The 27976-nt window shown below is 33.9% G+C and overlaps 1 protein-coding gene across 5 annotated transcripts; it reads left to right on the plus strand.

The window, feature by feature from the left end:
• Positions 1–2008: 2008 nt before the first annotated feature.
• On the plus strand, positions 2009–27315 carry LOC134701896 (tripartite motif-containing protein 2-like). 5 transcript variants are annotated; one of them, XM_063563002.1, is made up of 4 exons: positions 2009–2107; positions 6214–6286; positions 23902–25435; positions 26086–27315. In XM_063563002.1, exons 2-4 carry the CDS (start codon positions 6231–6233, stop codon positions 26122–26124), a joined length of 1629 nt encoding a protein of 542 aa, XP_063419072.1. In that variant the 5' UTR covers positions 2009–2107; positions 6214–6230; the 3' UTR covers positions 26125–27315. The 5 variants fall into 5 exon arrangements, with proteins under 5 accessions (XP_063419072.1, XP_063419074.1, XP_063419075.1 ...); XM_063563004.1 differs by lacking the exons at positions 2009–2107; positions 6214–6286 and adding an exon at positions 8565–8775; XM_063563005.1 differs by lacking the exons at positions 2009–2107; positions 6214–6286 and adding an exon at positions 14916–15129.
• Positions 27316–27976: the final 661 nt, after the last annotated feature.

Genomic DNA, 27976 nt, shown 5'->3' on the forward strand with positions numbered 1-27976 from the left:
GTTAAGATTCAAGATTTATTTCATAACCTCAGACACATACTTGCATGACTTGTGTACAAGAGGACAATATATATACAAATACACTAAGATAATACATAGCGAGACAGGACTAACGAAACACAAATACATAGTAATAAGTATATTATAAAAGACAATTGGTATAATTAGATTAAGTATTTTATAATTTTCTTCACGAAATGAATCATTTATATTCCCAAGCAATGTCCCAAGCAATATACATGTATTGTATACAACACACATACATATTATTAAAGTTAATTTAGTTTGGTTTTATCTAGCCTTTTATCCAAAGTATTGTTAAAAATATTTTGCCGATCGGAGCGAGGCAAACATTTTTTGAAGGGTTTTGATATCGCTGAAGGCCCAAGAAGCTATAGACCTGCTGAGTTATTTATTTTCAATACATTGCAAGTCAGGTTATTTATTTTCAAACTACCACAGAACAAACCATTTATTTTGGTGATTATCAAGGCTGAGTTATTTATTTTCAAAATCCTCCTGCCCCCCCTCCCAGAATATCAAATGGTCGTCCCCTAACGCCACTCTCAGCGCACTGCATGTTCCCGCCAAATCAGCCACAGGTCGACTCCATAATAGCAGTGACCGGTTTGAACTGAATTATTCTTGATTTGCTCTAGGTCGATAACAATTTTAAAAAAGGTGCGGTGATGATGAAAAAAAATGTTTTATATCTGACAAAGAAATAAAACATTTCTTTAAGATTAACAAAGAAGCAATGAAAACCACTGGAAATATAGGTTTTTAAACACAAGAAAAGTACTATACAACGATATAATGGTACAATATGGCATACAGTAACACATTTATTTATATGTTGCTAGTCGGATATCACGAAACGTGACCATTTCGATACATTGGTGAAATATACTTTCTGACTTGTGTATTAAAAATGTGATTCAAATGTTAGATAATGTAAATTTCACAAATTGATGCTTCAATTTTTGCTAAAAAAAAATCCAAACAAATTGTTTTATAGGACATTAATAGAATAAATGCTCCATGGTTTCATCAGAAACCTTACATAAATATTCTGTATTTGCGAAACAAACAAAAAACAATTTTGGTCAAAGACAAAACAAACATAAGAAAAACGTACAAAAAGTATACAAGTATATAAGTCTCGAATAATATAGAGCTTTTTAATCACAGTAGTAATATATAATCTTTTATCACTTGTAACGTAAGTAAGAAATGACTCCAGACTAGAATTGAACGTTTTCCGGTTTTTTCAGCTTCCAGGCTAGCTCAACGAAACAATGTTGAATGTGCGAGACGATATAGCCACGAAAGCTGAAAGTGGCTGCAATAAACAACAATTGATCAATCATATAACTCCGGACCTAAAAAAGTTGAGAATGGAAATGGGGAATGTGTCAAAGAAACAGCAAACCGACCAAAGAGAAGATAACAACCGACTTCCACAAATAGGTCTTCCACAGGCCCGTAGCCAGGAATTTCCAAGGAGGGGTTCGTTTGACTCACAAACTCGACTTTAACAGTCACAATTCGAACAGAACATCGACTTTAACAGTGCTTATTTGTTTTCAAGGGGGGGGGGGGGGGGGGGGGGGGGGGGGGTTCGTTCCGAACCCCCCCTGGCTACGGGTATGCTCCATGTTTGTATTTGATACTTTTTGCCTTATTTCATCTAAATAGAGATCTCATAGTCACTTCTTGTTCATATTCTCATCTATCCTTATTCATATACTAATACTATTTTTTTCGTCATGAACATGTATGAAGTATTTGCCACTGGACGTTAAATATTAAACGAATTTTCAGCAATAAGATTATCTTCCTTGTTTACAGTCAATATGATAAGAAATCTTTCAACTCTCCATCAACTATTTGAGGTGGTAGCATGAAAACGAAAGTTAATCAGTGACGTCATCATGTCCTTTTATAGCAGCCGACAAATCCAATCAAGCTATCGTCTGCATCAATCAATTATAGAGATAAATACACATGCGCAACAATCGCTGAAGAGGTTACTGGCACTGATTGTCTAAACCCTTTGACTTTCTTCAATTTTGATATGAGTGGAAATAAAACAGAAAAATAACAGGTACGTCAGTTCATAACTTACTATCAGTTTTAATTAACCTTAAGAAAATAATAAACCTATTTTATTAATCTCCTGTGAATATATTTATCAACTTTGATTGACGTTAAACTCAAGAAGGAAGCTGCCGAAGAGAGTTTTGTCTTGATTTAACATCCTGTACATATATATACTTTCTAATATACGATTTACACTTTTAATATATATATGAATACTAATTAAAGACACCTTTGAAGAATTCGAAAAGAGCAGGCGAATGCCGCTACAAGGCAGCACTTGTACCGCAAAGTGGATAGGGATCAATATAAGTTGTAATAACTTGTTTTCCATTCCACTATAAAAAAAATTAGTATTTACGCTATATTCGTATTGCAAACTTTACTTGAACTTGCGATATGATCCATCAACCCCTAGAGGTATAAATGTGCATTTCATAAATAAATAAAAAGATAAAAAGGTGGCAAATCAGTGGCAGATTTAGGGGTTGAATATGGCGTACCCCACCACTTGATTGGAAAATATATTATTTCGAGTACAAGATTTCCTTAAAAAAATATTTGCAAATTATTGATATTTTAGATTTATAATTCAAACTAATATCTTGCATGTTACTTTTGCTGTTTATCCTCAAATTATATGCCTGGAATATGTATATAGAAATTTGTATTTGAACCTTCACTATGGAGTTTATTTCATGCATGTGCCCGGCCTTGAATCGTAGTATCAGTGTTGACGTAGACATCATTTTGTCTGCTTGCCATATGAACACTTCCATTGATTGATAAAACACATGAACTTTACAAGTAAACATATGATATAACCTACACCCTAATAATTAAAGAAAGGAATTTACAGGTTTAAGCCTTTTAAATCAACACAAATTCAAAGTATTTGGTCGATAATTTCTCTACATATGTTTTTGATTAAAACATATATGAAATTCCGGATAAAGCAGTAATCGGCAATAAATAATTACGGAACACTTCGTGATTACTTCACCCCTGGCTCCCCGTAGTTTCTCAGATTCTGTCATCACTCTACCACTGTGGAGAAAATCGGTTTCCACGGTGATAACAATATATTTAGAATCACAGTTTGTGTATACATGTGGTTTATGTTTACGGCTTCACTGTTGATTAATTACATATCTTTTGTTTATCTACATTGCTAAGGCTTTCGTCGAATTAATTTTGTACGAATAAGAAAGATGATTTACAAAATATTTTAAAATATTCTAAATTCCAAGTAATTTTTGATAATATTTACATGACATTTGAAACTCTTTTAAAAAATTGGACGTACAATACATAAATAATAAGTACAAATAAAAGAAATGGATGACAATAATTAAATGTCACAACTTTAAAGTGAGGAAACGATGGCAGCAAGTTGTTGTAATGACAAAATTAAGGACTATAGATACATAGATATAGGAAGATGTGGTATGAGTGCAAATAAGTCAGCATCTTTTTGGCACTCATACCACACCTTCCTATATCTATGTATCTATGTCTCCACCCAAGTCACAATTTATAAAAGTAAACCATTATATGTCCAGGTATGGCCTTGGTTCACACCGAACAGTAAGCTATAAAGGCACTCAAAAAAAACAACCCGGTATAATCTATATAAAAAAAGAGGAACGAGAAACACATGTAATTGTAAATGTGTGGTTAATTGTCCAAACAGGTATTCCTCTAGCAATTTAACAAGTCTGTAAATAATTTGATAGAGCAGTAACGGCACCCACCAACCAGACGGACACCAACATTCGCAACAATGACAAAATAACTAACTAACAAAGAAAATGACGAATAAACAAACAAACAAACAAATGTGACGAATGAACAAACTAAAAAACAAATATGACGAATGAACAAACAAACAAACAAAATTGATGAATGAACAAAAAAACAAACAAAAATGACGAATGAACAAACAAACAACAATCTAGCAAAGACGATTTGAAAACCTGTTATACCTATACGAGTTGACCTTATTTTCATGTGAATAAATGATTGTGACAGAAAGTTCATACTCATTTGATGTGAAGGATACACCAGCCTTTAACCTACAAAATAAGTTCTTTTTTAAACTGAGTGCCGCTTACCTCACACACGGTCGATACCAATGAAGCTTTCTCAAAAATACGTGTAACACGCTTCTCAAATGTTTAGTCGCGAGCGATGAAGTTTTTCTCGGAAACTTAGTGTAAAAAAGAGGCAAAAGATACCAAAAAGGACATTCAAACCCATGAGTCGAAAAAAACTGATAACGCTATAGTTAAACAAGTAAATAAGAAAAACAACAGTATACTAAACACAATACAGAAAACATTAGAAAAGGCAACACGAACCCCACCAACACCGGGATGATCTTAGGTGCTCACGAACCTCACCAAAACCGTGATGATCTTAGGTGCTCACGAACCTCACCAAAACCGGGATGATCTTATGTGCTCACGAAACCCCACCAAAACTGGGGATGATATCAGGTGCTCACGAACCTCACCCAAACCGGGATGATCTTAGGTGCTCACGAACCTCACCAAAACCGGGATGATCTTAGGTGCTCACGAACCCCACCAACACCGGGATGATCTTAGGTGCTCACGAACCTCACCAAAACCGGGATGATCTTAGGTGCTCACGAACCTCACCAAAACCGGGATGATCTTATGTGCTCACGAACCCCACCAAAACTGGGGATGATTTCAGGTGCTCCGACCTCACCCAAACCGGGATGATCTTAGGTGCTCACGAACCCCCCCAAAGCCGAGGATGATCTTAGGTGCTCACGAACCCCACCAAAACCGGGGATGATCTTAGGTGCTTACGAACCTCACCAAAACCGGGATGATCTGAGGTGCTCACGAACCCCACTAAAAACGGGGATGATCTTAGGTGCTCACGAACCCCACCAAAACTGGGGATGATCTTAGGTGCTGCAACATGAACCCCACCAAAGCCGGGGATGATCTTAGGTGCTGCAACATGAACCCCACCAAATCCGGGGATGATCTTAGGTGCTCACGAACCCCACCAAAGCCGGGGATGATCTTAGGTGCTGCAACACGAACCCCAACAAAGCCGGGGATGATCTTAGGTGCTCACGAACCCCACCAAAGCTGGGGATGATCTTAGGTGCTACAACACGAACCTTACAAAAGCTGGGGATGATCTTAGGTATAGCCTGAGCACAACGGAATTTTTCGAATGTTTGAAGTAGCCAATCGACCACTTTCAATACAAATAAGAGTGATACATATCACATGTAAATCCCCATTTCAACCTGCTTAATTAAACCCATGCAATCAGTTCATCTCTTATAAAACTATTTATTATTCCATTATGATAAAAAATCAAGCAACGGGTTACATCTTTGATTAAAACGTACACTTTTTAAATAAACGTTCCAAAGAAAAGCAACCTAGAAATAATACCTCATACATTAGCCGCTTGAACTGCTTAAAACACGATTTAAATTAACAATATTATTCCTTCCTCCCTTTTACAAATATGATTGATACTCTTTACATATATTAATAAGCATAAATCCTTTCGCTTGTGTGTGAATATGCATCTTCAAGAACGATTTGAAGCAAAAATAAATTGCTCCCCCTTTATATGGTATAAAGCGCCATTGAAAATCCAATAGCGTTTATAAATAAAGATCGATACAGTATGGGTCGAGTTCTAGTAGAGTTTTGAAAAGATAAGAAACAATCGAATTTGAACCAATTTAGATTCCATGCATGAGTACTTTTTTTTCTAGACTTTTTCACTAACTCTGATTTCAGGAAATTAAAGCATGACCTGTTTATACTAGTATATCAATTTCAACCATAGGACACAGAAGATGCATGTATTTACAAACGCTTGCGTTGCATGTATTAATTATGTGTACTGTGAATTGGTAAACAAACATAAATATAGATGAACCCATTTTGTATGACAACCGGCAACCATCTTAGCATAGGACATTTAAGGTCATTCAAGAGTGTTTCCCAATTGCTTGCGTCCATTCCGACATGTCCACCCATGTGGTATTTTCCACTCTCAGTATCTGTCTGTTCATTTATATAAAAAAGTTTGCTTTGATTTAAACAGAAATTCGCCATCTAACGATGTCAAAATCTTCTCCCGTCGATTCCGAGGAAGTTCATCAACCAGAAAAATCCAGGTAAGTTGACAATCGAGTGACCGAATGATTCCAAAATCCTTTACAGCTAATTGCATGGAGTATGTAGGCAAAGGTAATATCTATGATTAGTAGCCTGCTTGCTAGCTGAACCATGAAATCATTAAGTAAGGTATTCTACCCTCCTTTAGAAGTAGTCTAGTCGTACAGACAGACAGATTTGTTTAATGTCGGACTAGTCTACTCTAAAAGGACGGTAATTTAACTGACCTAATAATGACTTCAATGTTTAGCTAGCAAGCAACCAACCAAAGATATATCTTTACCTACACACTCAATACAATCGACTGTAAAAATCCCACCTTCCCGTAGATGAACGAATATCCACCTGCCAGGATTTCATATACCGTTCCATCCCTTTACAGATGAACAACTATCCGTCTACCGCGAGCTCATAGAAAGACATTTGCATGGTGCTTAATTTAAGAAGGTATATTTTGGCATCAAAATTGGCTTCCACCCTTTTCCATGTTTGCAAATGTTCGCATGGCAATCACTGGCTAAAGATCAATAATATATGTTGACTTATAGTGCAATGATGTTTTCAGTCAAATAGTCATACCATAGCCTTTGATAGTTAACTACCAGTGTTGGTTTTGCTTGTTATTGAACATGTTGAAACACAACGACGACATATTATGGTTCACATCTTTGTCATTTGGTCCTTCGTTGTTATTTGTCTTACTGGAAACGACATATATATATATATATATATATATACCCCTAATTTTTATAACAATTATTAATGCAATTTACACAAAATTGACACTCGTATGTGTTTCACAGGCTAAGTTCATATTTTATGCTGCATGCTATTTGCACATTGAAAGCTAAAAACTTATAACTTTAGATATTCTAAATCTTGTAAGCAAATATATACTGCATCGGAGCAGATATTGTGCATTGACACAGGCCAAAATAGGTGTTGCAGGCCACAGAAAGCATCACATTGTATGCCCCTGTCATGTCTTTGTACATGGCGCTATTATATGTATTTAGACATTTCACGTAGACATACGGACGTACGAGTGCCGTCCATTTCACCATATATTTCTATACCCAAATCGACCATTGGTGTTGATGTATGTCCGCCTATGTCCATTGTGGCTTTAAACACTTGAAAACGCTGCATGATTATACCAGAGTTTATACAAATGAACATTAAAATATACTTAAACCAATTTTAAATGTAAAATAAAGGAAGCATACCCATTACACTTGAATGTGATCAGACTGAGATAATACATACAGGATGCTTTTAACTGTAGATAACTAATCAAAGTTAGTATCTTTCAAATTTATTTTCAGACTATAGATGAATCATTTCGTCAGGATAAGACGTGTTGCTATGTTACTAATAGAACTGTTGTCTAACTTTTTGTAAAATGCATGTTTATATGTAATATATGTATATGAAAATTAACAATTTGCAACAATCATGACGGAGCTACTAACTCCGCAGAGGGGAGGGTAAGTTCTTATAAAACCAAACTTTTATTATCCCTCGTGGTTTTCTAAATAACCCTTAATGGTAATTTGGTTCACTTCTTCGGTACATGTACTTGCCTTTTAATATTTTTACGCAAGAAGTTTGTTTCTCTTTTCATATTCTTGAATTTAAATTCTAACTAGATTCTGATATTTTTCTAATCAAATCCGATGGACTATTATACTATTATAGATGACACGTATTTGTAAAATGTTGAAAAGTGGTCTCCTGTCACACAGCGGATAATGTTTGAGAAGAATTTCATAATGAGAACAGTTCTGACAATACATTGAATTGTACAATAAGGGAAAGAGAAAAAGATAAAGTTGACAGTGGCTTTTTATGAACATTAAGGAAGGAGAACTGATATAGTTGGAAATAAAGGATTTGTCAACTTTGAGATTTTCGTTTATAACTAGTGAGCAAAAATTAATATTAACACACGCACAAGTTTGGGCCGTTTTTTGTATGTACAATCGCATACGATGTTGGACTATGAAAAAAAAAATCGTAAAAAGCGTAATATTTTTTTTTTATGTTTGAAATCAATTTAATATTCTGTAGACTACGACTGCAAACGTTAGAAAAAACTGTGATAATCGCAACAGTGCTTAGTTTTATATCCATCACTTGTGGAAGATTCTGTAGATGTCAGAACGTTCCTAATAGGCCTCTAATTATTCGTGATTGCATCTCCCCGCGCTGTGATGATTATTTATATACACCTCATGATATACACACTTCTTCAACTATTGTGATCTTTGACTGCTCCTGTCGATTCTGGTAAAATAGTTCCTGGACATTTCACTCCTAAAACATGGCAGCAGCTGTGATTCATCCGCGGTCGTCTGCTGACTAACGATTCAGATCTTGCCAAGTTTTCGTATTTCATGATCTTTGTAAAAAGTTTTGTATGAAATTTGTTGGAATAACTTATTTAAATGGACGACACTGATATAATTCAAAAGATTGGAAAGAAACGGTAAGAAATATGTCTTTAACATCTGGAAGAAGTATACTGTAGGTAAAAATAGTTTGTAAAGTAAAAGCAGATGTTGATCATTGTACGCAAGGTTGTTGAAATAGATAAAGGAATTGTCTCCTTAGGAACAATACTAAATGAAATGAGAAAGAAGTTAAATTCTGAAGCACAATAAACATTCCTTGGTTTGTTTATTTAAAAACTACGGAAAGTGTAATTACAGTTAATAAAAGTTTAATTACAGGGCCAATTGGTGCATTCTGGTTCATTTTGTTCGTTCCCACTGTATTACAAGATAACATGGCACCTCTTTACCTATTAACACATTAAATGTAATTGGATATACTGCATTGTAAGGCTGAATAAAAAAAAAAGGTCAGATTCATGATCCATCTTCGAAACTATTGATAGCTTTGATTTTGAATTACCCATTTAAAATATCATGGTGCTAATTTGATACGATTAGTCGGGCTAACGCCCTCAGGGGGTATCTAAAACTACTGTTTCTGCATGGGTCAACATAAGTAAGATATACTATAGAAAATAGAAATAAACATTGTTTTCGATTGACATTGATTCTTTGACTTTCAGTTGATCTGTGTTTCTGTTTTTCATGATAAATCCAAACTCTTTGATGTAGTTCGCTGGACTTTATTGTATTAAATTCAAACTGCCTAATGTCGCGTATTGAAGGGTTTTCCCTGGGTATTACAACCAACTGTCTACACGTCGTTCGGGTTTCATTTATTAATTCGTTTTAAAATATTTTTTTTGTAGTCTCCGATTGTTTGCTAATCTCTACTGAGACTTTTAAAAGTCTTCATTGTTGAAAGTAGCAAGTTTTCACTGACCCCTCTTTTGATTAATAAAGTGACTCAATTTGAGATGTATGGTCATAGTAGTGTCATTAGGTAGGAATTTTTGGAGGAATTTACACAAATTACAAAAAAACAACAACTTAAAAGCATAAGGTATTCAGACTTCCACCAGCTATAATTTACTGTACATGAAGAGATAAGATACTTAAGAAGATAAAAATAGCTTAAAACACATCTAACGTTTTATCCATCAGCGCCATCAATTTCAACAATACACTAATACCATAATTCACGCACACTTCTGTCTGTACGTGATTGTACGGTGCAAATACATGACTAGGAGAAAAGGGGGGGATAATATATATGGTAAATGCACTTTGATCAAGATAATAGAAATTTGAAATTAAGTGAAAACTATTATACATGTATAAAAGAAAACTAGGATAACATGTAACATGTGTAAAGACGTGTTATTTGGTCACATAAAGACAAAACATATTTGATTTTTTAAATGGTTCTAATATAAAAAGGTGATAGGACGTGTCACATTTTTAGGCTTGAAAATATGTGGAAAGGTGGAAGAAACTCCAAGAAATATATGACAGGGTCAATACAGTTACTTGTCAAATGAAAAGCCCTTTAACTTTCTTAGTCATTTAGTGTTAACGCTGTATTTTATCAAAAAAAAATCGCTCCCTTTTTGACACTTTTGGATTACACTTTTCCAATACTGCACACATGAAAACCTACCAATATGGAAAAATGATTGCATTATGACCTACGAAATTTTAAATCTCAACTATATGAAAAGGGTGGATAACAGAAGGCACCCCTATCAATTAAGCATTGAAGAGCCTCCGGTTGTGATGCGTCTGTTGCAAACTATGTATTTGCTAGCTCGCCTGACACATGTTATATCGAATTAACAAAAAATATTTAGGAAGCTAGATGGAGGGTATCTTTAGCTAGTGGTTAAGAAATGGTCATGGAGAGTTTATTTTTAAGGTCCCAACTTGAACATGTTGTTTTCGTAACGCCCCTTGGAACATGCTAGATATTAAAGTAACTGAATCCTTACACCGGCCTCGAATTTAATGTCTCCTTTCCGACCAGATGTGGCTGCGTATTTGTACATCCAAGGCCACCCGACTAAACTGTAGCACTTTTAAGATTAAGTTTTGAATTTGAAAAAAAAATCAACGTGACCATATTTTTAAATTCTTGTTAATCCTTTGGGAGGTCACTGTATTTATGCATTTCTCACATCTTTGATACACTCATGCATGAGATATAGTGCATTGCTCATACCATTCTATACATTTCTAGAAATTTATTGGTGTAATATATGCTCAGATATTCAAGCCAAAACTAATGTTGTACTTGTCAAGAAAATTATTAAACCTTTGGTGCTTGGTTCTAATATCTGTTCTAAAAATATAAATGATGTCACTATTAAGGTTCATCATAACCTTTTGGCTAAAATGGCCGTATTTACACCCCAAATTTTACTCTGAGTACAGACTAACCTATACACCTGCAACAGTTTTAAGGGATGGCAGGAACTAGATATATAAATTTTAAATGCATTTTATGTTTCAGAAAATTATAAACTTTTCTAGATTTTGCTATCCATTTTTTTTCGTTCCTGCAGAATGTGCAAAAATTAACTAAGTATTGAAAACGATTGAGAAGCTCCCCTCATATAATCAATGTTGTGAGTAGTATTGATTTAAATGGACAATATACACCTGTAAATAATAGGTGATTTAACAGGTTTAAACTGTGTAACTGAGTGGACCGTATCAAATGAAATTCGGGTGTTTGTTTATTTTTCTATCTTCTGCAGACTGGAAAAAAATGCACATCAAAATGCAGGTAAGTTTTTAATTTTCTGAAACGTAGACTTCATATAACTTTTATATATCTAGTTCCTGCCATGCCTTAAAACTTTCCTGGATGTACCAGTTTGTCTGTACTCATAGTAATTTTTGAGGTGTAAACACGGACATATTTTTCAATTCCTTATGATGAACCTTAAAGTCATCTTAAAAATTGTAGTTATCTTCCTTTGTCTAGAATTGCTGTTAAATCAACTTCAACCGATGCAATACTTAATTTTACTTCCCTAGATAAATTGAAGCAATCTTTAGTTTACACTTCAGTGCGTACAAGCACTTTGATTATAGTTTGTTAGAACGTTGTGCTACTTAAACACTGTCCATGGAAAGCAGAGGGTTTGGTGCGTGATTTTGTTTAACCCTGCCGCCTTCTTTATGTACCTTGTCCATGTCAGGATCATTCAACTCACCAGTTGTTGTTTGTTGCTGTATATCATTTGATATTTTTTTATTCGTTGATTTTTGAATATAACAGACCTTGGTTTTCTCATTTGAATTGTGTTACATTTTGCCATGTAAGAAGTTGTACTCGGTTTTGCTCATTTTAAAAGACCATACTATGACCTGTAGTTGCTTACATTTAATTCATTTAGTCTGGTGGACAGTTACCCCATAGCCAGCTTAAACTGTGACACATCTCCTTATGTACTAAAATACTTTATAAAATAAAAACATTTGGTAGACATGAGGTTCTGGATAGGGAAAGGTGTCTTCAATTCTGTATTATTTTATCATTTTAGGACATTTTTCTCTATTCTTGATAAACTTTACCTGTTATTCTCTACTCTATACTTTTTGGCCCTTTATTTTCCACAGTTGGCCTATTTTCCTCTTTCTCGTCTACTCACGCCCTCAGACATGCCACATGGTAGACACAATTACATCACAACTAGCCATATATAATTGTCTCATTGGCACTTATACCACATCTTCTTATATCTATGTAACAGTGACCAGACATATTATGCTAACCGTGGATATTTTTACATACATGTACTTACTTGTCTGGCACCGAGTTTCCAAGCAAATGGAAACGAAATCAGATTACGTTATAGAAATAATAAGTGCAAATTGTTCTGATTATCGCGTGTCTTTAGTTCTGCGTGCAACACCAAGATAATTGGAATTAATTAGGAATATGCAATCAGCATCATTACCTCGATCGAATACATCAGTGGATATCAAACTGATGATATAATTTAAATTTGTTTTATCAATGTTGTTTCGGCTAAATCGGTAACATTACTTCCTCAACTTAATTTCCAAAGCAATGCCATTATCTTTATTAAAAAATTAAGATCTCTATCAACTGAGTACCTCATACTCAAACATCTACTTGCCATAGTGAATCCCTTCACATACTTGCCACTGAACTTAATTGAAACATCAACTAGTCATTGTTCTTAGGTACAACTACATGTATAAGAAGAGGCAAACATATTATCAAAACATAGACATATTATTATACTCCTTCTTATTAGCAATCAATTACCAACAGAGATATACCTATCCTTGCGAGTGATTCAACTTCTTCGTTATTAGCAGGGTAAATGAACTTGATGTATTACCTGCCAAATCTTCTTTCATCTCGACTTATTGTCGATCCTTTATGTAAATGAGAAGGTGCGTGAAAGTTCTCTCTTGAAATAGATAATTGAAATAACATAAAACCAGTATATATACAACCGATCTCAGTTTTATAAACACATATAGAATACTTATTTCCAAGTATTGTGTACCTTCTTTTATTTCAAATACCAGTAAGAGGTAATTATGTATATTGGACTTATGTTTAATAATCTTAAAGATAAACGCGAAAATTCCAAATTTTAAGTTCATAATATGATGTTTGCTAACACATATACTTTAAGCATATGATGGTACCAGCAGCAAACTGAATCTTGCTTTGAATTGGTTTTACAGCAACATTCATATCTTCGATTTTCTAAAAAAAAACGTATTAAAGTACCTTGTTCTTTTCATGCTTCTGATTTTTGGTACTGAGCTAATAGAATATATACAATTTCTAAACCTATATAGTCAGTTTTTCACACTGGTGATCATTAACAATCTAAATTTGGTCAATGATATTTCACCTATAAGTTTTCAGATTTTTTTACATGCGCAGAACCAGAAATTAAAAAAACCCTTTCATTTCACCTTTAAAATGTATATCGTGGTGGATCGGGCTTTATCATAAATTTCGTCATTTCACTCGTGTTGAATATCACATTAACATCATGAAATAAACCATTCCGCGAGGAAAATAAATCCTTTTAAACACTTGCCATTCTTTCTAGATCGCAAGAAATATATTTTAGAATATTTCTTCTAGATCGGCTGAAAGACTACTTTCATACAAGTCATATATTTTTTTGGTAAAATTTACTTCCAGCATGCACATGTATATATTTATTAGACCCCTACCGCCGAAGTCGAAGGAGACTGTAAGTTTGCACTCTGTCTGTCCGTCTTTCCGTCCGTCAGTCTGGCAAATCAGTTTTCCAGACTTTTTGATTTTTTTTCGATTTTCACGAATTAAGTTTTTCTTCTTGTTCAGTTAAAGCCCTTTTCTAGAATTAAATTTGGAAGAAATGCTTATCAATGAATAACTTTCTGGTCAAAGGGAACTTATTTTTAACTTTCCCTAGAATATTTTTTTAATGAAATACTTATTTAAATTTACTAGTCTAGATCTCTGTTCCAAGGGAAATAACTCAATTAAAAAAAATCCAATGTATTAAGATAAATTATATTTTGGATTTGTTTCCTTTTCCTAAGTGATTTTATAAGAATTTAGTGTATGTTTGTTGGTTATTTTATGTAATTGACAAGTTATAGATCAAGTTAGAAATTTGTTCCATTACAACGAATGTTAAACCGGTAGAGGACTATGTACTCACAGAATGCTTGTTTAACAATGTTTCACATATAAAACTTGAACATATATGTGTAAAATATGCGAAGGTATCTCACTTATTTTATAAAAAAAGTTGTATTATGCTTAAACTTAAATCTGATTGGTTACTATAAATTAAGTTTCATTTAGTTTTTATGTTCGGATACGAAACTAATTTTCACTTCTGTATCCGGTGGGTGCTATCATTTTAAAGTTGCAAATTATAAAAAAAATATATAGACTAAGAGTAAACAGCAATGTTAATAGCTTACCGCATTCTTTTTATAATTTCCACATGTTGTTTCAATTTTGAACATCTGACAAGTTACAAATCATAACGATTACATAAGACATGTAATATAATAATTAGGCTTTGGAAATTGTCTGCAAATTATTCATAAATCAATTAATTAGCACGGTTACTCATTGATGAGTACCTATTGCGTATTATGTACAGATTCCATAATGTTGTGTAGTATATATTCTGGCATAAACTAGTTGTAACACAGTTATGACATAGTCGGTGATTTGAGGACGAAGTAAATTAGACGTGGGTAGCTATGTAACCCCTCCGTGATGATAATCTATACCGAATCATATCTAACGCCTAGTGACGAACAATTATTTCGTAGTATATATACAACATTTGTGCTCGTCCTTGCAGTTTGTAAACAATATAATTTTGTTGTTGCTTAGAAAGCCATGGTTGAGTAAAAATGACAAAAATATTTCTTGAATGGTAAGGTCTAAACCTATTTGCTTTGTGTCAAATGCTTTGGCTTGTTATGACTTTTGCTTCGTGCATTTTTTATGCCTGAAATTCAAATTGCGCACTTATTTCTGAAGATGGAAACTGCGCACTTAAATTGAAGAACAATTACAACGGAAAATATAACTTAAGTCTACCGAAACAAGGATACCCACTTGTGTTATAAATGTGCAAAGTTTGCATTAATAATGCTTTTTCATATGTGTTATCTCCAAAAAGTAATTAACAAAATGGATGAAACCTTGACAGTTGAAAAAGGAGAACATAAACGCTTCGTGGCGCAGACTAGAGTGAACCACATCTTTTTCGGACGCTGTAATAAAAATTGGTTGGATTTGTCCTGATAGCAAAGTTTAAATTTCTTTCCAAAATATCATTAGAAAGGTGACACGATACGCAAATGTAGATTTGGTAGCTTCCATCAAAACTTCGGTGACGTTTAAGTTTGTGTTGATGCAGGATTTTCTTGATAGTTAAGTTTGCAACAGTAATCTTTTGGGGGATTTTTTTTTATTCGATGGATTGCTGTCTTATGGACGTATATATACCTAATTTTAATTTACTCATAGAAGCTATTCTGATAAAAGTTTTTGTAGTGACATCAGATAAAAAAAATTGTAGAGCAAAAATGAGATAGAACATGTTTATACTGATTATTTTAATTTTAATCGTTTATTTTGTCGTTTTCTCAATTTTCTCAATTTATGTAAATATAAATTGTTAAAAAAAACTTCTTCCAAGGTAAAAATGAATGTACATTAGCACCATATTTGATTGCTTTGGAATTTTGCACTGCAATGCTTTGTTTACTTTTAAACTCATCTGTTTGTGTCATAGCTGTTACTTTCTAGCATGTAAGATATCAACAGTCTAAGGAGGAAGTGAAAGGGCAATGATTTATAGTACTTTGTATTTCTGGCATTGTTTTGACAGATTGCAACTGCTAATAATAGAATTTGTTGGGAGTTTCTTAACTGATCGTGATGTTTATTTTTCAATTAATATGACATCATATATACACGGTATTATATATAAGTTGATATACAATATATTCAATAGTATTAGGTCCGAGACCACCATTGTCGTCCCTTGATTATAAATTAATGGCAAGTAACCCACTGTCAACACTAGGGACTATACAAATATAGTCCCTAGTGTTGACAGTGGGTTACTTGCCATTAATTTTTATACCCCTTCCAAATTTATTTCTCCATGTTCACTGCTTCAAATTGCAAGTAGGGGGATGAAATTACACTGTAAACAAATTTGGGTCCAGAATTTTAAAGGAAAGTAGTGATTTGGTCCAGCTGAAAAAGGTTGAAAATGAGCACTTCGGAAGCTGTCAAAAGATTTCAAGACGCCCTAAACATAAAATTGTCCATATTTTGAGTTAGAGGCGATGAAGTTTTCTATAAATTTGATATATTTTGTCCCAAAAGTAGTACAACACACTGTAAAAGTTTCTTTTAGAAAGCGCAGGTGGGATTTTTTTAATTTTCATTTATGTTCTAAAAGAAATGCACTACGAATTAATTGTGTTCTCGGACCTATATATAAAATGTTTAAGGAATGACTGTAATTTTTTCTGTCTATGAAGAAATAACATAAAAAATATGGTGCACACTGAATAACTTCACTTTTTTAAAAACATTTATCATGTATTCTGTTTCGTGAATGTTAACGAAGTACTTATGCATCTCCTATTTCATTATTTTGATTCCAGAGATTTTAGGGGTTTACGTTGAGATGACATGGATTTTGCCATAATCATATATCCACACTCAATACTGTACACATAATCATTTGTATCGATCCGTGTTTTACTGATTAACTTTTGTTAATACTTTTGTTCACCATCATTTTTTTAAGCTGGGGAATTTTGGGTTATCTCCCTTTGTCGATGCTTTAATGTATTTGTATGTTATAAACCTCTGCTTAGAAATAATAGAAACTTTCTCAAAATCGAAACAATGATATAAATGGACTCCTATTGATATGCATGCATACGTCTAGTTTTATTATTAACGATGAAAGATTTAAGGCTAAAATCAAATATACTAGTACATAAATAAACATGATTGACATATTTAAATTATACAATTTGATACCAAAAACAGTAAGGTCATAAAGGATTTTTTTTATATCAAATTCAAATTAATCAGACAAGGGGAAATAACTCAATTAAATATAAATGCACAATTTCTTAGTTGAAGTGAATTCTAAATCATGCAAGTTTCAGAAATTATCACAATAATTATAAAGGGCTTTCACGATAAATGTAGAAACTGATACATGTTACAAATATCGACCGAAATTTACATTGCCACAATGGAAACCCGACCGCAGGTGCTGCCGCGAAGTTCTCTGCTATGCACGCGAAATTTAGAAATTAAAGCAAGACAGTTCGGACCAGGACGAACTACAGTTCTGTATATATCCGAGGAGGGTAATCATGTGAACTAGCAGCGTTAAAATCAGATCCAATGTGCCTACCTAGTTCACAGATCAAGGTCCATATGCATATTATGGACCTTGCTCTGTGTACTAGATCCAGGGGCGGATCAAGCTATTTTAAAGGGGGGTCCCAACCCAGAGTAATGGGGTGGTTCCAACTATATGCTCCCATTCAAATGCAGTGATCGGTCACCACAAAGGGGAGGGGGGTTCCAACCCCCGGACCACCCCTAGGTCCGCCAATGAGATCGGCAATATGCATATAGACCTTGCTCTATGTACTAGATCGGCACATTGGAAAGCTGATTAAAATGCTCTAATCCGGAATATGCGTTAGACATGCCACTGGACGTTATATACAATGGTCATCATTATAATTCAATATTTTTCTTTTGGTTTTAATTTGATTTCGTAGGCCAAATTCAATATGTAGTTTTGATAAAACTATTTCAGTGCCTCAACATTTGACCATGTATCAGTGTATGGAGTGGAATGTTGGTATAACACATTTTGTTTACATGCATCAAAAGATAGTTGACACATTCATTGTATGACAAGAAGCCACACGTCTTAAGATTGGCTTGGTGCCATGCTTATTTACAATGCACTAACGAAACATCTGTTTAATTCACATATTGAACTTTACGTATATGTAATAACACATAAGTTTAGATCATTGTAGATAGAACCATTAATGTATGGCATGTATGCGCGTGGGGGTATTTATTTTTAAACACCTCGCCTTTGTTTTTAAAAGTCTACAGTTTGAATATTATTCTTAACCATGTTAGCTCTTGCACTTTAAAGTAACGAGGACAGAAATAACCCCTTTTATCATTTGATCAGTATATCTCGCGTCCATCTTTGAAGCTCTAAGGTTGTGCATTAATCAGTACGTAACAAAGCCCTGGCTTATCAATCGCATTTGCTATGAAAAGATGAAAGGTTATCTCAGATAAACAGAGTTGAACGGAAACTGCTGAGGAATATCTTGAAAAAACAGGTGCTTGCTACTGCTGTTAGAAAGCATTCCACATAATTCTTGTTTAATTTGAGGAAATAACAGGGAGTGAAACATGGTAAATTATGACAAGCCTATTAATGGGTCTGTTAATCATGCTAAGTTTATCATACGGAGATTTGTGACAGGACAGTCCTTTGAAAGTTCTCAGCTGCATGACAGACCATATGGTATTGTTATAGGGTAGACATTTATCAATACTTACTTCATAAACCATCGATCGAGGGAAATCCTACTCCAAGGGTTAACTGAGACACAGAACTACAAATGTATGCTCATCCTTCAAATTCTCTCGACTGTCAGTAAAACTCTTGATAAAAGGGGATGACCATTTGGCTTTACGGGGCGTAGAATATCAAATTCCAGGCCTCCGCTCGTGTAAATTGCTACGCCTCCCAATGTTGAGGAACTTTTGCAAAACACAGATTTAAGCCTAGGGTCATTAGATGATGTGTTACATGGGTTCATATCTGTCTCTATCATATATACCCTCTATCTCCAAGCGATATCCAAGTTGTTCTAACCTTTATTTTTTTCGACATACCTTTGTATAACCTACCTGTTGTTTTCATGATTTATTTGTTTTCATCCTCAAAATGCATGTCAGATTTGCAGTGGACATTAAACACACTAAACCAATCCTTCAAAGTGTTTATATATTTTTTTCGGGTAGTTTGTCCTCTCTTGTTGCCAGTGTCAAGTACTCTGTTGGCTTTCATTTTGATTTCTCGGTGATAGTTTTCCGCTTTGCTTGAAATTGCTTGAAAATGATTAAATGTAGCACTACAATGTAATCCCTGTAGCTGTTAAAATGATATTCCATTTTCAACAACTCAAATGCTTGTAATCTTAAAATGTATATAATAGAAGTATTAAACCAAATTTTTAAAACAAACTAGCTATTTTACATATTACCACTTATTTAATATACAATAAGAAAAAAAAAATAACTTGTCATAAAAATTATGCAAGACAAAAACATTCTGAATTGGCCCAATGGCAACAAACAATACATAAATATTGCAAAAAAGTAAAAAACCATAAAAAATATGACGTATGGAAGTACATTTGATTAATATTAGCTATCTTGTATCAAGGATGTCTTAGATTACGCTGTTGGTGTTTCTACCTTGTCTTATCTTAAAGTATAACAGACTGCAAAATTCTATACCTGGATTAGTCAATGCTTTATTTTGCGTCAGGGCATGACAAACAAGTTACCTGCCCTTGTATCATCTGGATGTCTGAACGTTTGTTCTGCCATTTATTAAACCTTTTTCTGCTGACTACAGTGTTGTAAAAAATTTTGAAAGACCAAAGATGTTTCGTTATACCATTGCGGTATAAATACTTGATAATACCATGATGAAAGTTGTGTCTTGCTATTTTAAAAAAATCAAGTGAAATAATAGAGTGGACTGAAAGTTACATTTCGAAAATTCAAACTATCGCCATGGAAAAGTTTTATCGTAACGGTATGGCTGTTCAGCTTCCGGTTTTAAATAGGCCTCCGGTTTTAAATAAGTCATCATTTGTCAGGTATGTTATTAATGATAAGTATTTTTATATTTTGTCTATCTGATGAGTTAAGGGGGCTCGCGGGTCTAAATCAATTTTTTTTATTTAATATAAGATTTCGCTATATTTGTCTATAAATTAACTTTATCTTATACCTAATAGAAAAATGAAATAAAAAAATGGGGTCACCGTTCATTTACGCTCACAATCTGCCTTTGAAAAAAGCATACATTTTTGCTAATGTCCTTTTTTTCTGTTGAACTAATAGGAGAAAAAGCGGTAATATAGAAATAAAAAAAGAACTAAATTACAGAAATGGCTAAAATTTTACAATTATTTAGTTTATGTACAGCTTTTTCGAAAATAACAATAAAAAATATGAGTCACCGATGAGTTAAAAAAGTTATTTAAATTTTAATGCCAAAAAATGGCATTTTTGCACCAAAGGGAGATAATTTGGAGCTTTTTCAATGATATCTACATTTTAAAAATCACCTGGGGCCAACATGTATTGATTTTCTGGAATAATTTATCTACCATATGGTAAAGTAACAACTTCTTAAGGTAATTAATAAAATTTGTAATGAAAAATAAACGTTTGATTTTTTTCTGAAAATTTTATACCCGCGAGCCTCCTTAAGCCCTTTTCAACTGATTTTTATAGTTCGTTCTTATGTTGTACTGTTATACCACTGTCCAAGGATAGGGGGAAGGTTGGGATCCCGCTAACATGTTTAACCCCGCCACATTATTTATGTATGTGCCTGTCCCAAGTCAGGAGCCTGTAATTCAGTGGTTGTCGTTTGTTTATGTGTTACATATTTGTTTTTCGTTCATTTTTGTACATAAATAAGGCCGTTAGTTTTCTCGCTTGAATTGTTTTACATTGTCTTATCGGGGCCTTTTATAGCTGACTATATGCGGTATGGGCTTTGCTCATTGTTGACGACCGTACGGTGACCTATAATTGCTAATGTTTGTGTCATTTTGGTCTTTTGTGGATAGTTGTCTCATTAGCAATCATACCACATCTTCTTTTTTATATTGTGAAGAAATTCGACCCGTTGTCTAATTGTGACTTCAAAATGAAGAACAGCAATAAAAGCGCTGATAGCTTTTGATTGTTATCATGTTTGTGTGTCTAGTCAAAATTGCTTTAAATTATTTCCCCCAGCTTTGTAATTTTAAAAGGCTTCAGAGCAAAGACATAAACTAGCATTTCAAGACGTCATAATTATTTGGAGTAGTGTGTGTCGATAATGATCTAACTGATACACCGTATGCTTTCTTGTTCTGTTTGATAACATGTCTATGGGATATTCTTTGCTCTTAGGCTTATCAATGTTAGCACCAAATTTGAAAGAAAAAGTAACAAATGTGGTTGTGTTTGTCATAAAAACCTTGCCAAGAGTTGTCTTATATTATTTTTTCGCTATTTGGTGTGTTGGGTTTGAAAATCTGGTCTTATTTTTTGTTACATTAATTATAGAACCGAGCGATTTAAATGTTCTGTAGACAGCATTTAGTTGAAGCTATAAAATGTTCTCTTCGTGTCCTGTTTTTTTTTAAAAGTTTCATGTCTTATTGATGTATACATATCCTCATCTCCTCCTATTTACATTGAACAAGAATGTGTTCGTAGTACGCGGATATCAACTCGTTCAATCATTTTCTATGCTCAGTTGACTATGAAATTTAGGTCAACACTCTAATTTTGCATTACAATTAGAAAATTCATACCATAGGAAACTATAGTGTACAAAGTTTCAAGTTGATCGGACTACCTCGACTAAAAACTTTAATCTAAAGCGGGACAGACAAACAGACCGTGAGACGGACGCAGAGACAGAAAAATATAATGCCCCTCAGGTGGGACATATAAAAGTCAGATATCCAACAGTGGTTCTATAACGTTTCGTTGTGGCACAAAACGATAGAAATTAAATTTGATTTTGTATTGTGGATTCAATTTGCTTTCACTTCCTATACCCACAATGAGTTAATGCATGTTTTATATAATAATTGCACTGAATTGTGATTATATTTTAGTTTTAACCATTCTCCTATTTAAATACATGTTACTTATATTTTTGGTCTGAATTTAAAGTGTTTCATCTACTAATTTGATCCTCTAAAAGTGATTTTTCTTTTGGCTGATCTTAAACCTCTTATTGTTTGGGTTTTTATGTGTTCTTGAAGGAAAATTCGGTTATTGCTTTTAGGATGTGCGGCGGGCAGCGGGCGGTCGGGCGGCGGGTGGTCGGGCGGGTGGTCGGGCGGCGTGCAAAAAAAAAAAAAAAAATTAGACATCCTCCTCATTTAGTGTCGAGAAATATTATATGCAGATTTAGATTTAATCTTAACAAAATAAACATTATGTTGTACATTAAACTTATCATTATGTTGTACAACGATTAAAACAATGAGAGTAGTTATCATCCGTTGCATTGATTTGAATTAAATTCAAATTATATTTAAAGTCGATATTCAGTTAACATACTACATAATAAAAGCTCCAATGAGCTTGATTCGCAAATAAGGTATTACCATAGTATATCTTTTAAAATTCTTTTATATCTAACATACAATACATGCATAAGTCACAGCTGAACGTTCAGACAAGATATCATTATCAGAAAGTCATAACAAAAGCAAGAAAGTATCAGCCTGCTAAATATTAGTTAACTGCTTCAAGTGAATAGATATATATTGTTTAAACAAAACACACTATGTTTTAGCATGAAAACTATCCTTCTAGGTTCTCGGGACATACTGCTAATTTCATCGAAACGTTTCATGAGTATTATTTTACATATTTAAACATGATAATTTTATGCTATCGAAATTGCTGGACTCATTTTAGGGATCAGGCTTATACAAAAACCATTGTATTTGATTACATGTATCTGACCATACTATCTGAATACGAATATGTGGCATGAGTGTCAATGAGACAATTCTCCATCCAAGTTCCAATGTATAAAAAGCTATCAGTTATAGACCAAAGTACGGCTTTCAAAACGGAGCATTGGTTCAAACCGAACAACAAGCTATAAAGGCTCCCAAAATGACTTGCGTAAAACAATTCAAACAGGAAAACCAATATACATTTGTTTCTTTTCTTGTGCCTGATTAAAAGAGTTTTATCATATACACAGTTGGATGGCGTAATCACATTCTTTGGCAAACTGTCAAGAACATTCATACATAAGCCGATCTTGTAATGAAGCATCGTCCTTGACGAGATTGTATATATGTATATACACTTACATTGTAAATGAAATTATCAATTGCATCTAAAGATACAAAGATACACATTTTTAACCTGATTATTTATGTTTCATTATGTTGAAAGAAGAAAATTTTGCCCAATCATTCGTTTTTAATTGACACGAGGTTAAGGATCAAATCCGGTAGAATTTATGTGTACTAATATTTTGTCCAACTAAATGACTAAGGTTAAATTTTGCTTTGGATTAATTCTGCTTCAAATAATGCTTTAACGAAGTGATGAAACTTCCATTACTATAAACACCTTTCTGATGCAATGGTTTATCTCCCTTATCCATTTTTAATGTAAATTAAGTTAATCTCTGGATACTATGAGAGGAAAAATCTGAATATATATCAAAACATTCACTTTAGAAAACTTAGAAATTAATATTTTGACCGAGCTATGGGTCAGCTTCTTGTTGAAGGTATGGCTTGTAAAAAAGAGAAAAGTAATTATAGTTGATGTTCTTTTTCAGGTATAGAAGAAGGTTAGAAAGAGAACGTTATCATACGACATCAATTGATTACAACACTCTCAACAATATGGCGAATACCACTACGTCATCGGCATCTCCATCATCTACAACCGGCGGAACCGGAAACAAGCTAGCGCAAGAAATACAAGATGAATTCCTCGTCTGTAAAATATGTCTGGAGGTGTATAAAAATCCAAAATGTTTGGACTGTCTTCATACATTTTGTGAGGCTTGTATTGATAATCACGTCATGTCCGAATGTACGTATAAAAAGTATAGCGATTACAGGGAGTTTACCTGTCCACTTTGTAGGAAAAGGACCCAATTACCGCTAGGCGGAGTGAAGAAGCTTCCAGATAATTTCCTTGTTTCCGGTCTTTCAGAAGTGGTTGGACGACAAAAACCTTCAAAATTCCCGTTCTGCGATATTTGCAAATTAGTCCATCATAAACACAGAGAAGCAACATCCAAATGTTTAGATTGTAATAAATTGTTATGCAAGTCATGCGTAGAATTACATAAGGATACAAAAGTAACAAAGGGTCACAGCATTTTTGATGTAGAAATTGAAAAAGATATCGAATGCAAAGAGCATTCCGAAGAAGTAGTTCGATTTTATTGTGAGCCATGTGAAACATGCATTTGCGTTCTCTGCACGTTCAACGAGCACAAAGATCATGAAATAACCCAATTTTCGGAGGCAGTGATTAAATACAAGGAGACGATTCAAGAATTGTTGGACAATTGTAAATCAAAGATCAATGGATACGACATCCAACTTGTAGCATTATCGAAATGTGATACTGTCATTAAAGCAGCTGAACAAAGTATACGTGACTCGGCCATTCAGTATATCAGCGACATAAGAGCAAAGGAAAAACAACTGATTGATGATCTTCACGAGACTTATGGTAGTGACGTCATGGACTATGTTTCGAAGCGTGCTGATATGCAGATCAACGTCGATAGTTTGAAAAGTACTTGTAATTTGACCGAACTCGTTTTGAAAGGTAAAGACATTGAACTGCTTTTGTTGAAAAAGCAAGTCCAGGAGAAACTCTCTTCTTTATCAGATATTGAGTTAAGGGATCTACCATCCACTGTAAATAAACAAATTGCATTTGTCCCTGGAGTTATGAATTTTGGAGAACTTTGTGAAAGTGATAAACCTATTGGAACCGTAAATACACCAAGACCAGTTGTATCTAACACGCCACAAAATACAGTGCCACCTAAATTTACTACATCAATAAGTTCACAAACTGATGAACCTCCAGCAAAAGAAGAACCTTCTATTACGGCTACCTATGTACAGACGGATCAAGGACCTGGAAATGGAAGTGATAAGTCAGTAGGAACAGATATTGTAGAAGTCATGGAAAAAGCAGTAAATACAAGATCACGAAGCCTGCAAGGATCAACATCACAAATGCAACGTGTTGCGTCTGAAGAGAACGGAAGCGGAAATGACATCATTGCAGATGGAGCAGCACAGCGACGCCAGCGGAGAAGACGGGAACGTCCAAAAATAGAGGTATCTGATAAACCTACAACTTATGCTTCAACTTTCACAATTGAGACACCATCTCGAGGCTCCACAATTAGTTATAGTAGTAGCATTGATGAAAATTAGCATAAGTTAAAGGTCAATATGCTTGGATAAATGCTCACTGGAATATGCTACGCGGCTGCCAGCTCTGTACTTATGCTTGCTAACCAAAACAATTTTCTCTTTATAATTTGTGATGATTTAACCTAATAGTTTATGGAATGTGAATCTTTAAGCGTGCAACTATTTAATTTAATTTTGGATTATAAACATCATATTTCTCTCCAGAGTTCTGGATATAAACGATTGCTTACATCTGGCGCTGGCTGGTTAAACTAATGCTGCACTGCTTTCTAACTTTGATGCCTGTTTTAGTAGAAGTTTTGTTTACACTAGTGATTTTTCTCTGGCTATTTTCTGTTTGCTTTTAATAATGAAATGCACTATTTTTCAGACTTGATTAAAAGCTCAGCGATGGAGTTCATGTATATTAGTTAGACTGTTGGTGAAGATAAGTGATAGAGCTTTGGATGAAGTATATATACATGTTGCCATGACAATTCGTTTCATTATTAGTAACCATGACTACAAGACGCCTATCTCAGATTACTTACAAACCGTTTGATATTTTTCAGTCGAAAGAAGAGTCAAAAAGTTCCTGTGTTATAGCATAAACCAAGAGTTATCTACTCCAGACGTAAGTTTCCGAGGGAACGTTTCGGAGGATCTATACAAGTATATCCACAACATACAAATATAATATTGAGGAGAAAGCATATTTAATGTGGACGGAATAATATCAGATGATGACAATCATGACAATATTGATTTTAGATTTCAGGAAAGTAAAATTCCTTGAAATGGATATTTAAGGATCTTACATTCTGCTTTCGTTGCTAAAGATGACACATTAAACTTTATGACTCACTTTTATCCTTCCTTAAACTGTTATCGTTATTACGCGCATGCGTCTATAACTATTATACTGTTTTTGTAATGTTATCAGTGGATGTAGAAATTTATCAACATAGTTAGAATCTGCTTCAAACAGCATATTGTGATATTGTGACATTACGTATATAGTATTATTTATTTATTTATTTAGACATATCCGCGTATCGACTAGATTCTTACATTAGAATGAATGAGAAGTTGTGATAGTTGACATGCAGTTCCGTTTAATATGGGACCAAACTGTATGCCAAGGAATCTTGGGTAAAACAAATATGGCGGAATATTTATAATATCCAACATTCATAACCATGTACATATAATCATATGCCAAAATTAAATTAAACTGTAGTTAAATTTTGTATATTTTTATGGAAAAATAAGCTTGCATTAACATGCACCTGAACCAAGGGGTAGCGTGAGCGGTTGCTATCGTTTGGGGTCTGTTGTCACTCCGGTCATTTGTCGTTTCCGTCATATATTATATGCAATTAGTTATGAAAGGTATCAGGATTCTAATTTAATACACTAGACGCGCGTTTCGTCTACATAAGATTCGCCAGTGACGCTCAGATCTAAATAGTTATAAAGCCAAACAAGTACAAAGTTGAAGAGCATTAAGCATGTTGAGGACCCAAACTTCCTAAAACGTTATGCAAAACACGGTTAAGGTATGGGATAAGAATATCATTAGTTTTTTTTTCGACAATTTAAAGTTTTGTAGAGTGGGGTGCTCATTTTCGCCACATCTTTTCATGTTTTCTACAGTTTATGTTCAGGTCTAAATGTTTTTGAAGAATACTGATATTTCTATATGAAGATAACTTCAAACGCAAAATATTCTTAAGCTTGAAAATGTGTTTGTTTGAATATAATCATCTGAAAAGTTAGATTAAAGGGTGTTTGAAACTTCCTGATTTTTTGTCAATGGAGGACACATATTCGCCGTTTTAACATATCTATTAAAAACCAAAAAACTGCAGCTTTAAACAACATTGATCAAATCAATTTCATTTTAGATGAATAGCAATCATTTCAAAGGTGTTAAAAGAACTGAATTTAGGGCATTCAGACAAAGAATTACTAAGAAATACTTCTTTGAATTCGTGTTTTTTCTTCATGAAATTGGCCGAAAATCGTTGTCACATTTGTTATATAATATCATTTACTGGTATATGTCTTTCATTCCAGCCTTCCCTTGAAGTTTTTACTCCTCAAAATCATAAAACGGCGAAATTGTGTCTCCGGCGAATATTGGCACCCCACTCTAACAGGAAATAGATATGACCATATAATTGATATTCATGTCAAGACCGAAGTGCTGACTACTGGCATGACTGGGCTAGTGGTACCAGGATTATATTTTTTTAATACACCAGACGCGCGTTTCGTCTTCATTAGACTAATCAGTGACGCTTAATAAAAACATCTGCTGTGTGGCTAATTTTCACACGTTACTGACCTTTATTTATAGAATGGCGCTGCGGAGGACTTTCAAATACTGGGCGTCGGTCCGTCAATCATGTCTTGCCAGATTTTAATTAAACTTATATCATGTATTATGTTAGCAAAGTC

The sequence above is a fragment of the Mytilus trossulus genome, unplaced genomic scaffold (genome assembly GCF_036588685.1).
Source record: "Mytilus trossulus isolate FHL-02 unplaced genomic scaffold, PNRI_Mtr1.1.1.hap1 h1tg000373l__unscaffolded, whole genome shotgun sequence".
Taxonomy (NCBI): domain Eukaryota; kingdom Metazoa; phylum Mollusca; class Bivalvia; order Mytilida; family Mytilidae; genus Mytilus; species Mytilus trossulus.

Bases quoted from the DNA above. Each gene is read 5' to 3' on its own strand.
- LOC134701896 (XM_063563001.1), top strand. From the start codon at position 20,088: ATGGAAAAGTTTTATCGTAACGGTATGGCTGTTCAGCTTCCGGTTTTA. The intron at 20,174-23,901 runs GTATGTTATTAA...GTTCTTTTTCAG, and splicing joins AATAAGTCATCATTTGTCAG to GTATAGAAGAAGGTTAGAAA. The intron at 25,436-26,085 runs GTATCTGATAAA...GATATTTTTCAG, and splicing joins GGGAACGTCCAAAAATAGAG to TCGAAAGAAGAGTCAAAAAG.